At 53.2% G+C, this 15,513-nt stretch overlaps 1 protein-coding gene across 1 annotated transcript in view; it reads left to right on the top strand.

The window, feature by feature from the left end:
- The window catches only part of SLC12A7 (solute carrier family 12 member 7), a 324,493-nt gene that overhangs the window by 178,986 nt on the left and 129,994 nt on the right, over positions 1-15,513 (top strand). Inside the window, exon 6 of the mRNA XM_045005934.1 lies at positions 3,584-3,714. Within this exon, the coding sequence (XP_044861869.1) occupies positions 3,584-3,714 (131 nt within the window). The remainder of the gene's footprint in view (positions 1-3,583; positions 3,715-15,513) is intronic.

The following is a 15,513-nucleotide window of genomic DNA, read 5'->3' as shown; positions in this document are numbered from 1 at the left end:
GCGGGCTCTGTGAATTTTTGTTTATTGCCCACAACCTGTCCCTGACTTTTACTAAAAATACCTGTGACTGAATCTTAACTTTACTTATCACCTTATTGTCCTCTAGGTTTGAGCAAATTGATTGTTTAATAACTTGTTCCAATATCCTTCCAGGTATTGAAGTTAGTCTGGTCTATTATTCCACACCAATTGCTCTTTATTTATTTTCTTGGTTCAATTAGGGTTTTCATTTGTGACTTAGTAATGTCTGCAGTTCTGAAGATTATTATTTACTTGTATTAATGTAGTACCTATGAGCCCTAGTCATGGACCAGGACCCCATTGTGGTAGATGCTTTACAAACATAGAACAAAAAAGATGGTCCCTGCTCGGAAGAGCTTACAATCAAGATAAGAGACAGCTGATAGATACAGACAGTATGAGGCAACAATGCGACAGTATGCATCAGCATGATAGGCAGTGATCTCTGCATACCAACAGCCTAACAGTTGTCAAGTTTTGTAGGCATCACAACAAAGGAGGGTTTTGAAAGAGACTAATGAGTTTTTCAGATATTTATGGGGAGAAGCATGTTGGCAGTAATTGAGATGTGAGATGATGGGACCCTAGACATGAGTTTTAGCTGTATGTATGGAAAGGCAAGGCTGTTTCTCAGAGATGTTATGTGTGAAGAGTTGACAAGAGTTAGACATAGCTTGGATGTGAGGACCTACAGAGAGGTCAGAGTTGAAGGTGGCACCCAGGTTACAGGCCTGAGTAACAGGCAGGATGGTGGTGATGTCCACAATGATAGAGAACGGAGGTACAACAATATCTACTTAATTCAGGGAAGTGCAATGGCTTATGTTACACAGGTCAGACTAAGTGATCACAATGGTCACTTTTGGCCTTATAATGTTTGAATGACTATTGCTTTAGTTAATGTTATAGATTCTCAACAATCTGTCCTTGAAACTTCAACATTATCATGGAAAGCACTCACATACCAGAGTGATGCACAATCTTATAAAAACCTGGTTAGATAGTTTTAATATTAAACAGAAAACATCGTACCTTTCAAAATTCACAGGTTTTAGTTATCTTTCCTAGACAAATTAGAGGATTGGACCAAAAGAAACCTGATGAGGTTCAACAAGGACAAGTGCAGAGTCCTGCACTTAGGACAGAAGAATCCCATTCACTGTTACAGATTAGGGACCGAATGGCTAGGACGCAGTTCTGCAGAAAAGGACCTAGGGGTTACAGTGGACAAGAAGCTGGATATGAGTCAACAGTGTGCCCTTGTTACCAAGAAAGCTAACAGCATTTTGGGCTGTATAAGATGGGGCATTGCCAGCAGATCAAGGGATGTAATCATTCACCTCTATTCGACATTGGTGAGGCCTCATCTGGAGTACAGTGTCCAGTTTTGGGCCCCACACTACAAGAAGGATGTGGAAAAATTGGAAAGAGTCCAGCGGAGGGCAACAAAAATGATTAGGGGGCTGGAGCACATGACCTATGAGGAGAGGCTGAGGGAACTGGGATTGTTTATTCTGCAGAAGAGAAGAATGAGGGGGAATTTGATAGCTGCTTTCAACTACCTGAAAGGGGATTCCAAAGAGGATGGATCTAGGCTGTTCTCAGTGGTAGAAGATGACGGAACAAGGAGTAATGGTCTCAAGTTGCAATGGGGGAGGTTAGGTTGAATATTAGGAAAAACTTTTTCACTAGGAGGATGGTGAAGCACTGGAATGGGTTACCTAGGGAGGTGGTGGAATCTCTTTCCTTAGAGGTTTTTGAGATCTGGCTTGACAAAGCCCTGGCTGGGATGATTTAGTTGGGAATTGGTCCTGCTTTGAGCAGGGGGTTGGACTAGATGACCTCCTGAGGTCCCTTCCAACCCTGATATTCTATGATTCTATGTTGATCTGTCTCACATAGCTATATATTGAAGAACCAATGCCTTTCAAATTCTGATTTTTTTAAATATATCACGTTTATAAATCTGCATAAAGACTGTCTTCCAAACTCATTCTTAAAGGTGAACCTTTTAAACCTTCATTACTTCTTTCATCACATGCAGTAAGAAATCTTAACACTCTTCTGATCTTAGCTATTTTTAACAAAGTTTTTGTTTGTAAATTTGCCAGTTTTTTGAATGAGCACCAAAAGTTTGAATAAGATTGGTATATACTACATTGCCCACAGGAGGGAAGTTCTTCTGCAACAGATCTTCTGAGGCTCATCAAAATGCAGGCTGTCCTCTTGCAAATTTTAGCAGGTCTGTAGGAGGGGAAGGTGTACTGCAGAAGAAGGATGGGATATGAGATTAATGGAGGAAAAGCAGAGGAAGATAGTATCAGACTTGGAAACTGCAAGAACTTAAAACATTTATATCTAAAAATTGTGAATATTTAACATTTTAGCATGGATAAAAGACTTATTTTTCTTGTCCCCTTCCATGCTCCTCTGTTCTCTGTAACCCTTTGTCATTGATGTCCCTTTCATCCATTTATCAGCACTCTTTAAGGCTGTTTTGTAAAGGATCTACATGCTCTTCCTCAAGTGCTTGCTTCTGGTTACCATCAGGTATGCAGGGGATCACACCTGTCTGAACCCTGAGGCCATCTGGCTATGCTTCGTTAGACTGGGAGAGTGCCATACGGCATTAGGCACCCCCACCTCAATCTAAGGACTCAGGAGTAGATCCTTAATATGTCTGGCTCCTGCATTGGTGTGGTGATGTTGGTGGGGAAGGAGTTGGGAGAAGAACAAACAGAATTCAACCCAATACCTTAACATTGATTTCAATAGGTTGAGTTAGTACCATGTTATACACACTATAAAGCATAAGAAAATAAACCTCTAGTATTATTATTAGTATAGTAGTTTTAACCTAGTATTGTCAGGTTAAAATATAATATATTTTAAAAATATAGATATACTTACCAGTGTTACTTATAACTTTGGGCATGTCTACACAGCAAAAATTGTGCATGGCTAACCTACTTGAGCTAGCTTGAATCTAGCTAGCATGGGTAGCAACGATAGTGGAGACAGCAAAGAGTGGGCTAGCGAGCTAATTACATACCCTGGGTCTGTGCCAGGCTTGAACTACGCACATTGAAGTTTGCATTGCTATTGTTACCCATGCTAGCAGGATTAAAACTGAAACAATATGATTAGTCTAATTTACTTTTACCATTTATGATATTAGTGTATTTTATATTAACTTTGTTAGACAATTAAAATATAGTTAGCAATTTGATTTGTTCTTATTCCCTTTCTAATTATTTTTTATTTTCTAGCTCTGATATTTGAATGGAATAATACAATGTTTTGGTTGCAAGCATTGGTTGTTTCCATTTAAATTTATTTTTAAAAAAAATCTGTTTCTTATGCAGAGCAGAAATTTGAGTTGCCAGGTCAATTTAGGTCCCAAATTTTGGTTGGAATAAATAGATTTTTACAAAAAAAAATATATATATATCTAAATTTGGGACCTAAGTTGACTTGGCAACTCAAATGTATTATCTACGATTTGATGTGCATATCTCAGGGTCTGACTTTTTTTTTAATTTTACTTTTTTTTATTTCACAGCTGGTGGCTCTTACTATATGATTTCAAGATCTTTAGGGCCAGAGTTTGGTGGAGCAGTGGGACTCTGTTTTTACTTGGGTACAACTTTTGCAGGAGCTATGTATATTCTTGGTACCATTGAAATTTTGTTGGTAAGTATTTTATCTTTTAAGATTGACTATATTCCATCAGGTTTTGGAGCTAATAGAGCAGATATACTAACCTAAAATGCATTCCAAGTCAACATTATTTTTTAAAATGTTTTGTTGATATTTACCATTTGAGATGCTGACTTTCTCTCAAAGAATCTAGCATGGAATGTGTTTAAGGAATAATTTATAATCTGAACAATAGGAGTATATCATCTTGTCACCTTGATTGATCGGTCCCTCAGCCCTCATATAGATTGCACCAATCACAACAGGTCTTCCATTCTTCTCATATTCTGGCCTTCCTTCTCTATGCATGGCCATGTCTTTTCATGATAAAATCTTCCTATCTCTTTGGAAGTCAGCCGAGTGGTCGTTTCAGTTCTAACGGGTACCACTCGGCAACAGCTGCAGTCCATTGATTGTCAGTGAGCCTCGCAATATCCCTGGCCCATCACATTTTACTATGCCTGCTTGTAGCAGGGTGGACCCCTGCTCCTGCCCTGAGGGGTTTAAAAAGGGGCCTGGCAGTGCTTGAGAGGGGCAGCTCTAAAAGCTGGGCTGATTGGGGAAGTGGCTGCAGCTGGGCCACACCCCAGTCAGGCCACAGCTGGCCCCTATAAAAGGCCAGGGAAGCCAGAAGCAAAACAGTCTCTCTCTGCTTTCAGAGAGAGAAGGGCCTGGCTGCAGGGAGCTAGACCGGGTACCTGAGTGGAGCAGGGCTGGGGAAAGGCTGAGGAGCTGGGGAGCTCCAGCCTGGAAAGCCCCAGGCTGTGGCCTAGCATTGGGCTAACAGGTACTGGGGGTTGCAGAGGGCAGCCCAGGGGTAGGCCAAAGCAGCAAGTCCAAACCCCTTTGCCTGTGATGAGTAGGCTGATACTGCAGTTTGCCCCAGAGTGTGGGGCTAGACAATGACTGGCAGTAGCCAATACTGAGGCAAGGTGGGGATAGAGGGTGGGGTTCCCCAAGGAGGGGGAGACCCAGAGAGAAAGGGGTTACTGCCAGGGGCAGCACCCCATGTGAAAGGGCACCGGGTCCAGGGAGGGACACGGGGGCCAGAGGACAGGTGGATCACCGGCCTGCAGAGGGCGCTCCAGTGCTGGAACAGAGCTAATTCCTGGAGTCACCAGCAGGAGGCGCCGCAGGGGTGAGTCCGACCCGTCTACACTGCTCACAACAATGACATCCTGCACTCCACTCTGCTGTCTGATCACTTAATTGGGGACTTGGTCATGGATTGAAATTCCCAGAATTCTTCTTTCTATCGCCCTCTCCATGACAGACAGTTGCTGCTCCTCTGTCTTCGTCAGCACCCGTGTTTTGCTGCCGTACAACATTGCTGGCAGGACGGTTGAGTTGAAGAGGCTGGCGCATGTTGCCTTGCTGATTTTTTCCTTGGAGGACATCCTTGATAGAACTGAATGCACACTAGCCTGCTTTCTTTCTTCACAAGAGTTCACCTTCCTGATCGTGGCGCATGTTAATTTCTTGGCCCAAATAGATATATTGCTTAACTTCTTCTATTTGTTCTCCCTTTATTGTTACTTGGGCTTTTGGCCAGGTATCAGACATTAAATAAATTTAATTTTGGAGCGTTTAATTTTCAGTCCAGCTTGGCTGCTTTTTGTGTTGAGTTCTCGCAACATTTTGTTTGATAGTATTTTTGGTGATCAACACAATATCATCCGCGAATCTGAGATGGTTTAACTGCTCTCTGTTGATGTTGATTCCACCTTTCCAATTCATCCACCTCAATATCATTTTGAGGCAGGCTGTGAAGAGTTTGGGTGAAACCGTGTATCCTTGTTTCACACCTTTCTTAACTGGGATGCGAGAGGGAGTATCAAATAAAGTTATATCTGTTATGCAGTCAGAATTTGCTTCCTTTAATAGTTTGATATAGTTTGTGTTGATACCCTGCTCTGCAAGAGTTTTCAACACTGCATTGATCTCTATGCTGTTATATGCTTTTTCATAGTTGATTAAGGCAATACATAAGAGGAATTTGTATTCCCTTGAGCATTCCAATAGCTGGTTGATAGTGAAAATGTGGTCCATTGTGCTGAAGTTCCTTCGAAAGCCTGCCTGCTCTCTTGGCTGCTGCTTGTCCAGACTCTGTGAGAGTAGGTTTGTTATTATTTTGGTGAACAGCTTGTAGACATGTGAGAGCAGGCATATTGGATGATAGTTCTTTAGATCTTCATGATCACCCTTCTTATACAGCAGAATGGTATTTGGACTCCTGCCATCTAGATGGTATCTTCTACATTTCCAAGTAACGGTTAAATCTCTGAGCAAGAGTTTCCCAGAGGTTTTGATCTCCAGCTCTTATTTTGATTGTCAGTCCATCTTTACCTGAGGCTTGTCCTTTCTTCATTTGGTGAACTGTCTGTCAAACTTCACTGACAAGGACTGGGAGTACATGCTTATTGGTCTGTTGAAGTGTTGGTACTGGGACATTTATCTGAGATGTGAACAGTTCAGTGCAGAAATTTTTGCAGACCGCTTCCGTTGCTATTCTGTCAATTACTGGTTTTCCGTCCCTGTTCTTCAGTGCCGTTATTGTTGACCTGCACAGTATCAATTCCCTTTTGCATTTTTTGAGGCTTCTGTGATCTTCAGCTGTCTTTAAGAGACTTTCATTTTGGTACTTCTCGAAGTCCTCCTTTAGTCTTCTTATCAACTTGCAGAGGAGTGAGTACTCAATTTGTCACCATCATTTTGCTTGATATTCCTCTGCTTCTCTAGTAAGTTCCGCATTTCCTCCGAGATTCTTCCTTTTGCTCTTTTTGGTCTTTCTTTCTCGGCTAATTTCATGCATTGCCTCAACTTATCAGTGAAGTTTTTATAATCCTCATTGCAGATATCTATAAGACTCCAGTCTTCTTTGGAAATGTTCACTTTCAAGATTGCCTCATCGAATATTTGTAGCCACTGTCTCTGATTATATAAAAGTGCTTACATAAAAGAATAGAAAAAAATGTTATTAGTTCAGGTTGCTCTGCTCTACATTAATATCATTGTCTTCAAATTCTAAGAAAGCTCACATATTAAGTTGTGCCCCTTTTTTGTAAAAAATCCAAAAAGAAAAGCATATGTTTACAGGAGTTGTACTTTTACCATTTGTATATTCCTTATGTGTTGTGATAAAGTTTCTCCTCTACCTTGGTGGGTCCTGCGCTTATTGGCAGATTTGCTTGCCTCACAGATTCACCCTGTGGGTCGGGAAACAGCCCAGAGACCTTCCCCTCTGGTAGAAGCCACAGTCCAGGTCAATTCCTCCTGTGTTTGATCAGGAGTTGGGAGGTTTGAGGGGGAACCCGGGCCCGCCCTCTACTCCGGGTTCCAGCCCAGGGCCCTGTGGACTGCAGCTGTCTAGAGTGCCTCCTGGTACAGTTGTTTGACAGCTACAACTCCATGGGCTATTTCCCCTGGCCTCCTCCCAACACCTTCTTTGTCCTCACCACCGGACCTTCCTCCTGATGTCTGATAATGCTTGTACTTCCCAGTCCTCCAGCAGTATGCCTACTCACTCTCAGCTTCTTGCACACCTCTTGCTCCCAGTTCCTCTCATGTACTTCCTCTTCTCTGGCTCCCTCTGGGCTGACTGGAATGAGCCCTTTTATAGCATCAGAGGGGCCTTAATTAGAATCAGGTGCTTAACAGCCTCACCTGACTCTTAGCAGGTTAATTGGAGTCAGGTGTTCTCATTAGCCTGGAGCAGCCCCTGCTCTGGTCACTCAGGGAACAGAACCCTCTTTCTCCTGTGGCCAGTAGATCTCCCTTCGACTTCTCTGCTGTAGAGGGTTGGAGAGAGAGGGCGGCTGCTGCTGCTGCTGTTCCTGTTCCTGTTCCTGCTGGGCGCTGGGCCCTCGCTGCTGCTGCTACTGCTCCAGCTGTTCCCCTGGCTGGGCTAGACACCACCACCCACCCCCTTTCTCTGCTATCTGCTTGCTGGCTGGCTAGTGGACCCCCCCCCAGTTGCTGCTGTTACTCCACCTACGGCCCCCTTGGTGGGGGGGTGCTGGCCTGCCCCCCAGAGGAGGGGAGTGAGGGACCCCAGCTCCAGCCCTTGTTACTGAGGACATCACCGCCACCACCATCTTCTGAGCAGGGTCCCTCCTGCCTGGCCACTAGACCACCACCTGGAGCTGCTGTGTTTGCTACTGGGGAGCTGCTGGAGCCCCGAGGAGGAGGAGAAGAAGGAGAGGACCGCCTGCTGCTGGAGGACCTCGTAGAGACTCCGAAGACGACCGTGGAGGGGGCACTTAAGGACTGAGTATTTTTTCGAACTGTGCTCTTGTGGTGGGGGTTTGGACTGTGTCTGTTGGGACACCGGGGGTGTGGCGTGGAGCCTGCCCCCGGTCCATCCGTGTCCCACTTCGCCCCCACCACCATCATTGCCCCCTCCAACACCCCCGCTGGCTGTTGTCTCTCTACCTCAATCTCCTGCCTCTGGGACTGAGCTGCTCACCTGGCTTGCCACGCCCATTTCTATCGTTTGGGCCTGCAGCAGCAGCCAGCTACAATTGACTTTTTGCACAAGAGCCCATGGGCGCACTCCCCACCCCCACCCCCACCCCCTTGACCTGGCCCCCTCTCCTTTGCCACATTTGTCTGCCCCACCCATTTTCCTCTGCAGCCCTGATTGTCCTGCCCCAGCCCTGCAGCTAGCCCCGTGGTCCCTCTGCCCCGTTCCTAGCTCAACTTTCCCGCCCCCCCGTGATTCCCCGGCCCTGATTGGCCCCTCCCCTCATGCGCCCATGCCCCCTCCCATGTGCTTGTGTCCTTCCCCCATTTGAGTTTGCCCTTGTTCACTGCACCCCCTATGCTGTCAGCCCCCCTGATCCCCTAGTGCAACTAGAGGAGCCGGAATTCCCCTCTGAGTCGGTGACCTGACACCCTCCCGCCCCTGAGTACGTGATTGCTCCCCACGCCCCTTTAGCCTTCCCTTTCTGGCACCCTCCTCCCCTGCCTGCAGCCTAGTGGGGAGGGGTGGTTGCCTCCCTTCCCTCCCCTCCCCTCGCTGTTTGTCCCCCTCCCCCTCTCGTTATGGCGGGGGACGCGGCGGGGGAGACCCCTCGCGATGCTCCTACCGCCCCTCCTTCGCAAGCCCCCGTGTCCATTCCCCAAGCCTCTACCTCGACCGCCGCTGCCGGTCCACCTGCCACCGCCCACGCTGAGGCACCGGCGGTGGCGGCAAGTACCGGGGAGACCTCCGCTGCTGCCACGTCCCTCGCCCCCTCTGATTCGGGGGGAGCCCCCCCAGCCGGTGGGAAAAGTTGGGGTGGGAAGAAGGGTAAGGGCCCCGCTAAAAAAGACCAAGCCCTCCATGGCGGGGACTGCCCCCGCTGCCGCAGCCCCGCTACCGGCCACGGCATCCCTCCCCGCTGCTCCCTCCACCAGCTCCGCGGGTGTCCCTCCCCCAGCCCCCAGGGCAGACGCCTAGGTGGCGGCGGCCCCCCCGCCTGCTGCTGCTCCTCCGACCGCCGCTTCCGCTACCATCTATAGTGGCCGGGGCCCCTTCCCCACCTTGACCAGGAAGCACGGCATCCGTTGCCTCCTGGTGCCCGCCTCACCCCACGTGGAGACCTACGTGCGGGCGTTGGCGAGGGTGGTGGGGCCCACGGCCATCGTGGCAGCCTCCAAAATGTACAGGAGTGTAGTTTTCTTCCTGGCATCGGAGGCCGCCGCCCAGGAGGCAGTGGAGACGGGTCTGGCAGTGGAGGGCATGTTCGTCCCCCTGGAGCCGTTGGAAGACCTGGGGGTCCGCTTGATCCTGACCTCCGTCCCTCCCTTCCTGCCCAATGCCGCCCTGCTGCCCATCCTTTCTGCCCTGGGGCACCCTATCTCTGTCATCAGCCCTCTCCCATTGGGCTGCAAGGACCCCACCCTCCGTCACGTCCTCTCGTTCCACCGGCAAGTGCAGCTTCAACTGCCGCCGGTGGTGCGTGATGGAGAGGCGCTCAAGGGGTCCTTTGTGGTCTCCTACCAGGGAGCCCGCTACCGGGTGCATTACTCAACGGTGGAGGCCTGGTGCTACCTCTGCCGGGCGATAGGGCACGTCCGGAGGGACTGCCCCTTGGCCCGGCACGGAGGAGCGTCTGGGACCCCCGAGCCCTGGCAAGGCGCCGGCCCTGTCACCACCAGTGCCCCTGGCTGCCTGGCACCTGAAGCTGCCCCTCCTCCTTCTCGGTCCACCGCTGTGGAGGAGGGTGTAGTGGAGATACCGCCGGGCGTGGGAGAGGGCCCGCCCCAGGAAGACTCCTCCCTCATTCCTGTTGCCCCTCCATTGCCTCCCCGAGTCTCTGAGCCATCGCCCTTGCCCCCAGACCCGACCCCTGTTTGCCAGCCCCAGGATGATGCCATGGAGGGCTGGTCCTTAGTGCAGGGGAAGCGGGGAAGCGGAAGGCTCGGGCCCCGTTACATTCTTCAGATTCGGAGACCCCCCGGAAGAGCAGGAAGGGGGGGACCAATGGCGAGCCTTCCGCCTTGCCCCCTGACGATGCCCGTTTTGTGGTGCCGGCTGGGGACGCCGTGGCAGCACCGGACGGTGACGCTGCCCCTCCTCCGGGGTCCCTTCCTGTGGAAGCCCGAGGGAGCCCCTCTCGCCCCCTTGCCATCCGAAGCCCCCGCGGGCGCCGAAGTGGGCGTCACTTTGGATGTTGGTGGGGAGGGCCCCGGGGTGGCGGACAGCGATTTTCCCTCCATTTACGAGGGGATCGAGGCCCTGGGTCTGACCCCGGTCATGAAGGGGGAGGACGACCCTTTGCCAGCGGGCCTCGATCTGAGTGACCTCATCTCGGTCCCCCTGTCCCCGGGTTTCCTTCCCCTGACTGCTGCCTCTGCTCTTGCCTCTGAGGGTCCCCTGGGGTCTTCCATCAGCCCGGCTGCAGGTGGCACCTCGCTGACGGCCGCCAAGCCCATTGAGGCGACGGCCGGTGTCCCGCTGCCCGGACCCGAATCCCAGGGGGTGTCCCTCTTGGGTGTGGGGCAACCGACCTCCTTCCCGGACGGGGACCCCATTGCTGACCTTTCATCTCCGGATGCTGTGGCTGTCATTCCAGCCATCGTGGCTGCGCCCGGCATCGTTGAGGGTCCCCTTCCCACCCCCCAGATCCCTGAACCTGACTGGGAGGGGCCACCTTCCTGCGGCCCGATTACTGGGGCTCAGGATCCTGCTTCTGCCCCTCTCCCTGATTCTCTTCCTGATCCCACCCCTACTCCTGACCCCTGCCCTGTCCCTGATGCCGGCCCCGTCCTTGTCTCCTCCACCTCCCATGATGCCATTGCCGCCCCTGGGGATATTCCCCAGGGAGCTGCCTTAGTAGTTTTCCCCTGTCCCTACCCACCAGGGGCTGCTTCTCTCCTTCTGCCGCCCCCTGTTGAACTGGGGAGCGGGGCAGGCCGCGTGGCATCAGCCCATCGGACGCCAAGTCGGGGGTCTGCCCCCTGCCTGCCTCGGAGGGCCACGGGGCTGTGACAGGGGCCCTGCTAGGGGACGGTCGTCGATCCCTTACCCCGCCCCCCCATGTGCTGAGGGAGGAGCTGCGGGAGTTCCTTGAGGACGTCCGTGGCTCCCGTAACAAGGTCCAACTTGCGCTCCAGTGGTGGGGGGATTTCCATCTGATCCTCCGGGCCGCGAGGGCCCTCATGGGGGAGGGTAAGAGGACCGGGAAGCAGGCCACTGCGGCCTACCGGCGGGTCCGCCTCTTCCGTGACTCTTTGCTCACCTACGGGGTTGGTCACGGATTGCTGCGCGGCCCGACGGAGGCCGCGGGCGTGTCTGCCGGCGAGGATCCCCCCCAGCCCTCCTCATGGCGCCGATCATCTTTGCCACTTTAAACGCCCGGGGCTGTAGGATGGGTCTCCGCAGGAGCCAGGTGATCTCCTTCCTTCAGGACGGGAGGTACTCTGTGGTTTTCCTGCAGGAGACCCATACGGATCCGGCTGCTGAAGCTAACTGGCGGCTGGAGTGGGGGGACAGGGTCTACTTTAGCCACCTCTTGGTTCGATCGGCTGGAGTGGTGACCCTGCTCTCCCCCTACCTACGGCCCGAGGTGCTGGGGGTCGCCGAGGCTGTGCCGGGCTGCCTGCTGCACCTCCGGGTCCGCATGGAGGGGCTTGTGGTTAATCTCGTCAACGTCTACGCCCTGACATTGGGCCCAGAGAGGTTGCATTTTTATCAGCAGGCGTCTGCCTTCCTTGGCTCCCTGGATCCTCGTGAGTGCCTGGTCCTGGGTGGGGACTTTAACACCACCCTCGAGGAACAGGACCGCTCGGGGACCGAGCAGTGCCCGGCCGCCGCGGACGTCCTCCGGGAGATCGTCGAACGCCACTCCCTGGTGGACGTCTGGCGCGACCACCACCCGGACGACATCTCGACGTTCACCTTCGTCCGGGTGGAGGTCCATTGGTCGCGCCACTCCCGGCTGGACCGCATTTACCTGTCACGTTTCCACCTTTCCCGAGCCCACTCCTCCAGCGTTTGGCTGTCCCCCTTTTCGGATCACCACCTTGCCACCGTGACGGCCTCTCTCTGTGCGGAGAGCCCGGGGCTGGCATATTGGCACTTTAATAATAGTTTGCTGGAGGACGCGGGCTTTGTGGCGTTCTTCTGGGAGTTCTGGCTGGCCTGGCGAGGGCAGAGGCGCGCCTTTCCCTCGGCGCGGCGGCGGTGGGACCTGGGGAAGGTGCGTGCCCGGCTCTTCTGCCGCGACTACACCCGGGGCGCCAGCCGACGGAGGGATGCGGCGATAGAGCAGTTGGAACGGGAGGTCTTGGAGCTGGAGAGGCGTCTGGCCGCCGGCCCCGAGGATCCATCCCTGTGCAGAGCGTGCCGGGAGAAGCGGGAGGAGCTCCGGGCCCTCAAGGATCATCGAGCCCGGGTTGCCTTTGTTCGATCCCGCATCCTCCTCCTTCGGGAGATGGATCGCGGCTCTGGCTTCTTCTACACCCTGGAGAAAAGGAAGGGGGCCAAGAAGCACGTCACCTGCCTCCTGGCGGAGGACGGCACCCCCCTCACGGATCCGGCGGCGATGTGCGGGAGGGCCAGGGCCTTCTACGCGACTCTTTTCTCCCCGGATCCGACCGATCCTAACACTTTCAAAGTGCTCTGGGACAGACTCCCGACGGTCAGCGTGGGCGACCGGGACCAGCTAGAGCTGCCTCTCACTCTGGCCGAGTTCTCGGAAGCCCTCCGTCGCATGCCCACCAACAAATCTCCGGGCATGGACGGGCTGACCGTGGAGTTCTACCGCGTGTTCTGGGACGTCCTCGGCCCAGACCTAGTCACCGTCTGGGCCGAGTCTTTGCGGGGCGGGGTCCTCCCTCTCTCGTGCAGGTGAGCCGTGCTCGCCTTACTGCCGAAAAGGGGGGACCTCCGCGACTTACAGAATTGGCGTCCCATCTCGCTCCTCAGCACGGACTACAAAATTGTTGCGAAGGCCATCTCACTGTGGCTAGGGTCCGTGCTGGCGGACGTGGTCCACCCAGACGAGACCTACACTGTCCCGGGCCGCACGATCTTTGATAACCTGTATCTGGTCCGGGACCTCCTGGAATTAGGGTGTATGGATGGTCTGTCGTTCGCCCTCTTGTCCCTGGATCAGGAGAAGGCGTTCGACAGGGTGGACCACGGGTATCTCCTGAGCACTCTGCAAGCGTTTGGCTTCGAACCCCAGTTTGTGGGTTTTCTCCAGTTGCTGTACGCTTCTGCAGAGTGTCTGGTCAGGCTCAACTGGACCCCGACCATGCTGGTCTGCTTCAGGCGAGGAGTGCGGCAGGGGTGTCCCCTCTTGGGTCAGCTGTATGCTCAGGCGATCGAGCCCTTCCTCTGTCTCCTCCGTCGGAGGCTGACGGGGTTGGTGCTTCGCAGCCGGAGCTGCGGCTGGTCCTGTTGGCATATGCTGACGATGTGCTCCTCGTGGTCCAGGACCCGGGCAACTTGGCATGGGTGGAGGCTTGCCAGGCCATCTATTCGTTAGCCTCCTCCGCCCGGGTCAACTGGGTCAAGAGCTCTGGCCTGGTGGTCGGGGACGGGTGGCAGGCGAGCTCCCTCCCACCCGCGCTTCAGGCCATCCGGTGGAGCGTGGGTCCGCTGCTCTATCTCGGCGTTTACCTTTCTGCCACGCATCTGTCTCTGCTGGAGAACTGGCACGGCTTAGAGGGCAGGGTGACGGAGCGGCTCCGGAAATGGATGGGACTACTCTGGTGCCTCTCCCTCCGAGGGAGGGCACTGGTGCTCAATCAACTAGTCCTGTCCATGCTCTGGTACCGGCTCAATACCCTGGTCCCGGCCCTGGGTTTCCTGGCCAACCTCCGGACGGCGATTCTGGAGTTCTTTTCGCCAGGACTGCACTGGGTCTCTGCAGGGGTCCTCCACCTGCCCCTGGAGGAGAGGGGACAGGGCCTGAAGTGCTTACACACACAGGTCCATATCTTCCGCCTCCAGGCCCTGCAGAGACTCCTGTATGGTGCAGGTAGTCCGGCATGGAGCGTACTGGCACACGCCTTCCTCTGCCGCTTCTGAGGGCTCTGATACGACCGGCAGCTCCTTTATCTCGATCCGAGAGGTCTTCCGCGAGACCTCTCTGGGCTGCCGGTCTTCTACCAAGACCTCCTCCGGACTTGGAAGCTGTTTTCAACAACCAGGTCCATGGTGGCCACCGTGGGGGCTGATCTCCTCGCAGAGCCCCTGCTACACAACCCCCAGTTCGTGTGCAGGTGGCAGAGTCCCCCACGGTGTGCCAGAGGCTGGTCTTGGCAGTAGTCACCAGGGTCGAAGACCTCCTGGACGACGACTGGGGACACTGGCTGGATCCCCTGACACTCGCTCGGCGCATGGGGCTCTCCAGACCTTGCACTCCCCGGTGTGTACTTCAGGAGGTGAAGGCTGCTTTACCGCCCACTGCTCGGGCCTACCTCAACCGGGTCCTGCGAGAGGGCACGCCCCGCCCACCCTCCACCTGAGGCCCTGTGGACCTTTTCATCGGGCCCCTACCCCGTGGACCCAATCGAGAGGGCACGCCCCGCCCTTTCACTGCGAGCCGGCTGCACAACCTGCAGCCGGTTCTGTTCCAAACCGCGCCAAGGAAACATCTGTACACGCTCGTGCTTCACACTCTTCATTTCCTCACCCTCGCATCCCGCCGCAACACAAAGTGGCAGGACCTTCTGCCGCCTCTCGAGGGTGAGACGCCCTGGTGGGCTAGCTTGTACTCCACCCTGATTCCAAAGCCTGCCAGGGATATCAGTTGGCGGCTCCTTCACGGGGCCGTGAGCATGGGTGTGTACTTGGCGCGGTTTACCCCTGTCCCCAACATCTGCCCCTTTTGTGGCGTGAAGGAGACCCTGGCGCACGTTTATTTGGAGTGCGCCAGGTTGCAGCCCCTGTTTCCAGCTCCTCTTGGATCTCCTCTTGCGTTTTTGCTTGCACTTTTCCCCTCACCTGTTTATCTATGCACTCCTCATCCATGGCCCCACAAAGTTGCGGGATCTCCTTGTTTGTCCTGAATAAACTTCAGAAAACAATGCAAGCTCCATACATTGTTCATTTCTATATCAAAGAACACTTTTGGAAATAGGTTTTCTCCAAAATACAATAAAGAGAAAGTAAAACCAGGGTCCCATTATAAATCTGATTTTCATAAAGTACAATATGATGTTTCTACCAAGTTACACTTTAAGTTTCTGGGTGGAGTGATTTAAGCACCTGATTTAAATCACTTGATTTTTTTTTAAATCATTAATTTAGGTTGTGGTTTTGTATGACTAATTTGAAAAATTGTGCTATTGCAACTT

The sequence above is a fragment of the Mauremys mutica genome, chromosome 2 (assembly GCF_020497125.1).
Source record: "Mauremys mutica isolate MM-2020 ecotype Southern chromosome 2, ASM2049712v1, whole genome shotgun sequence".
In the NCBI taxonomy this organism is placed as follows: Eukaryota; Metazoa; Chordata; order Testudines; family Geoemydidae; genus Mauremys; species Mauremys mutica.
This window is presented reverse-complemented; position numbering and strand designations above follow the sequence as displayed.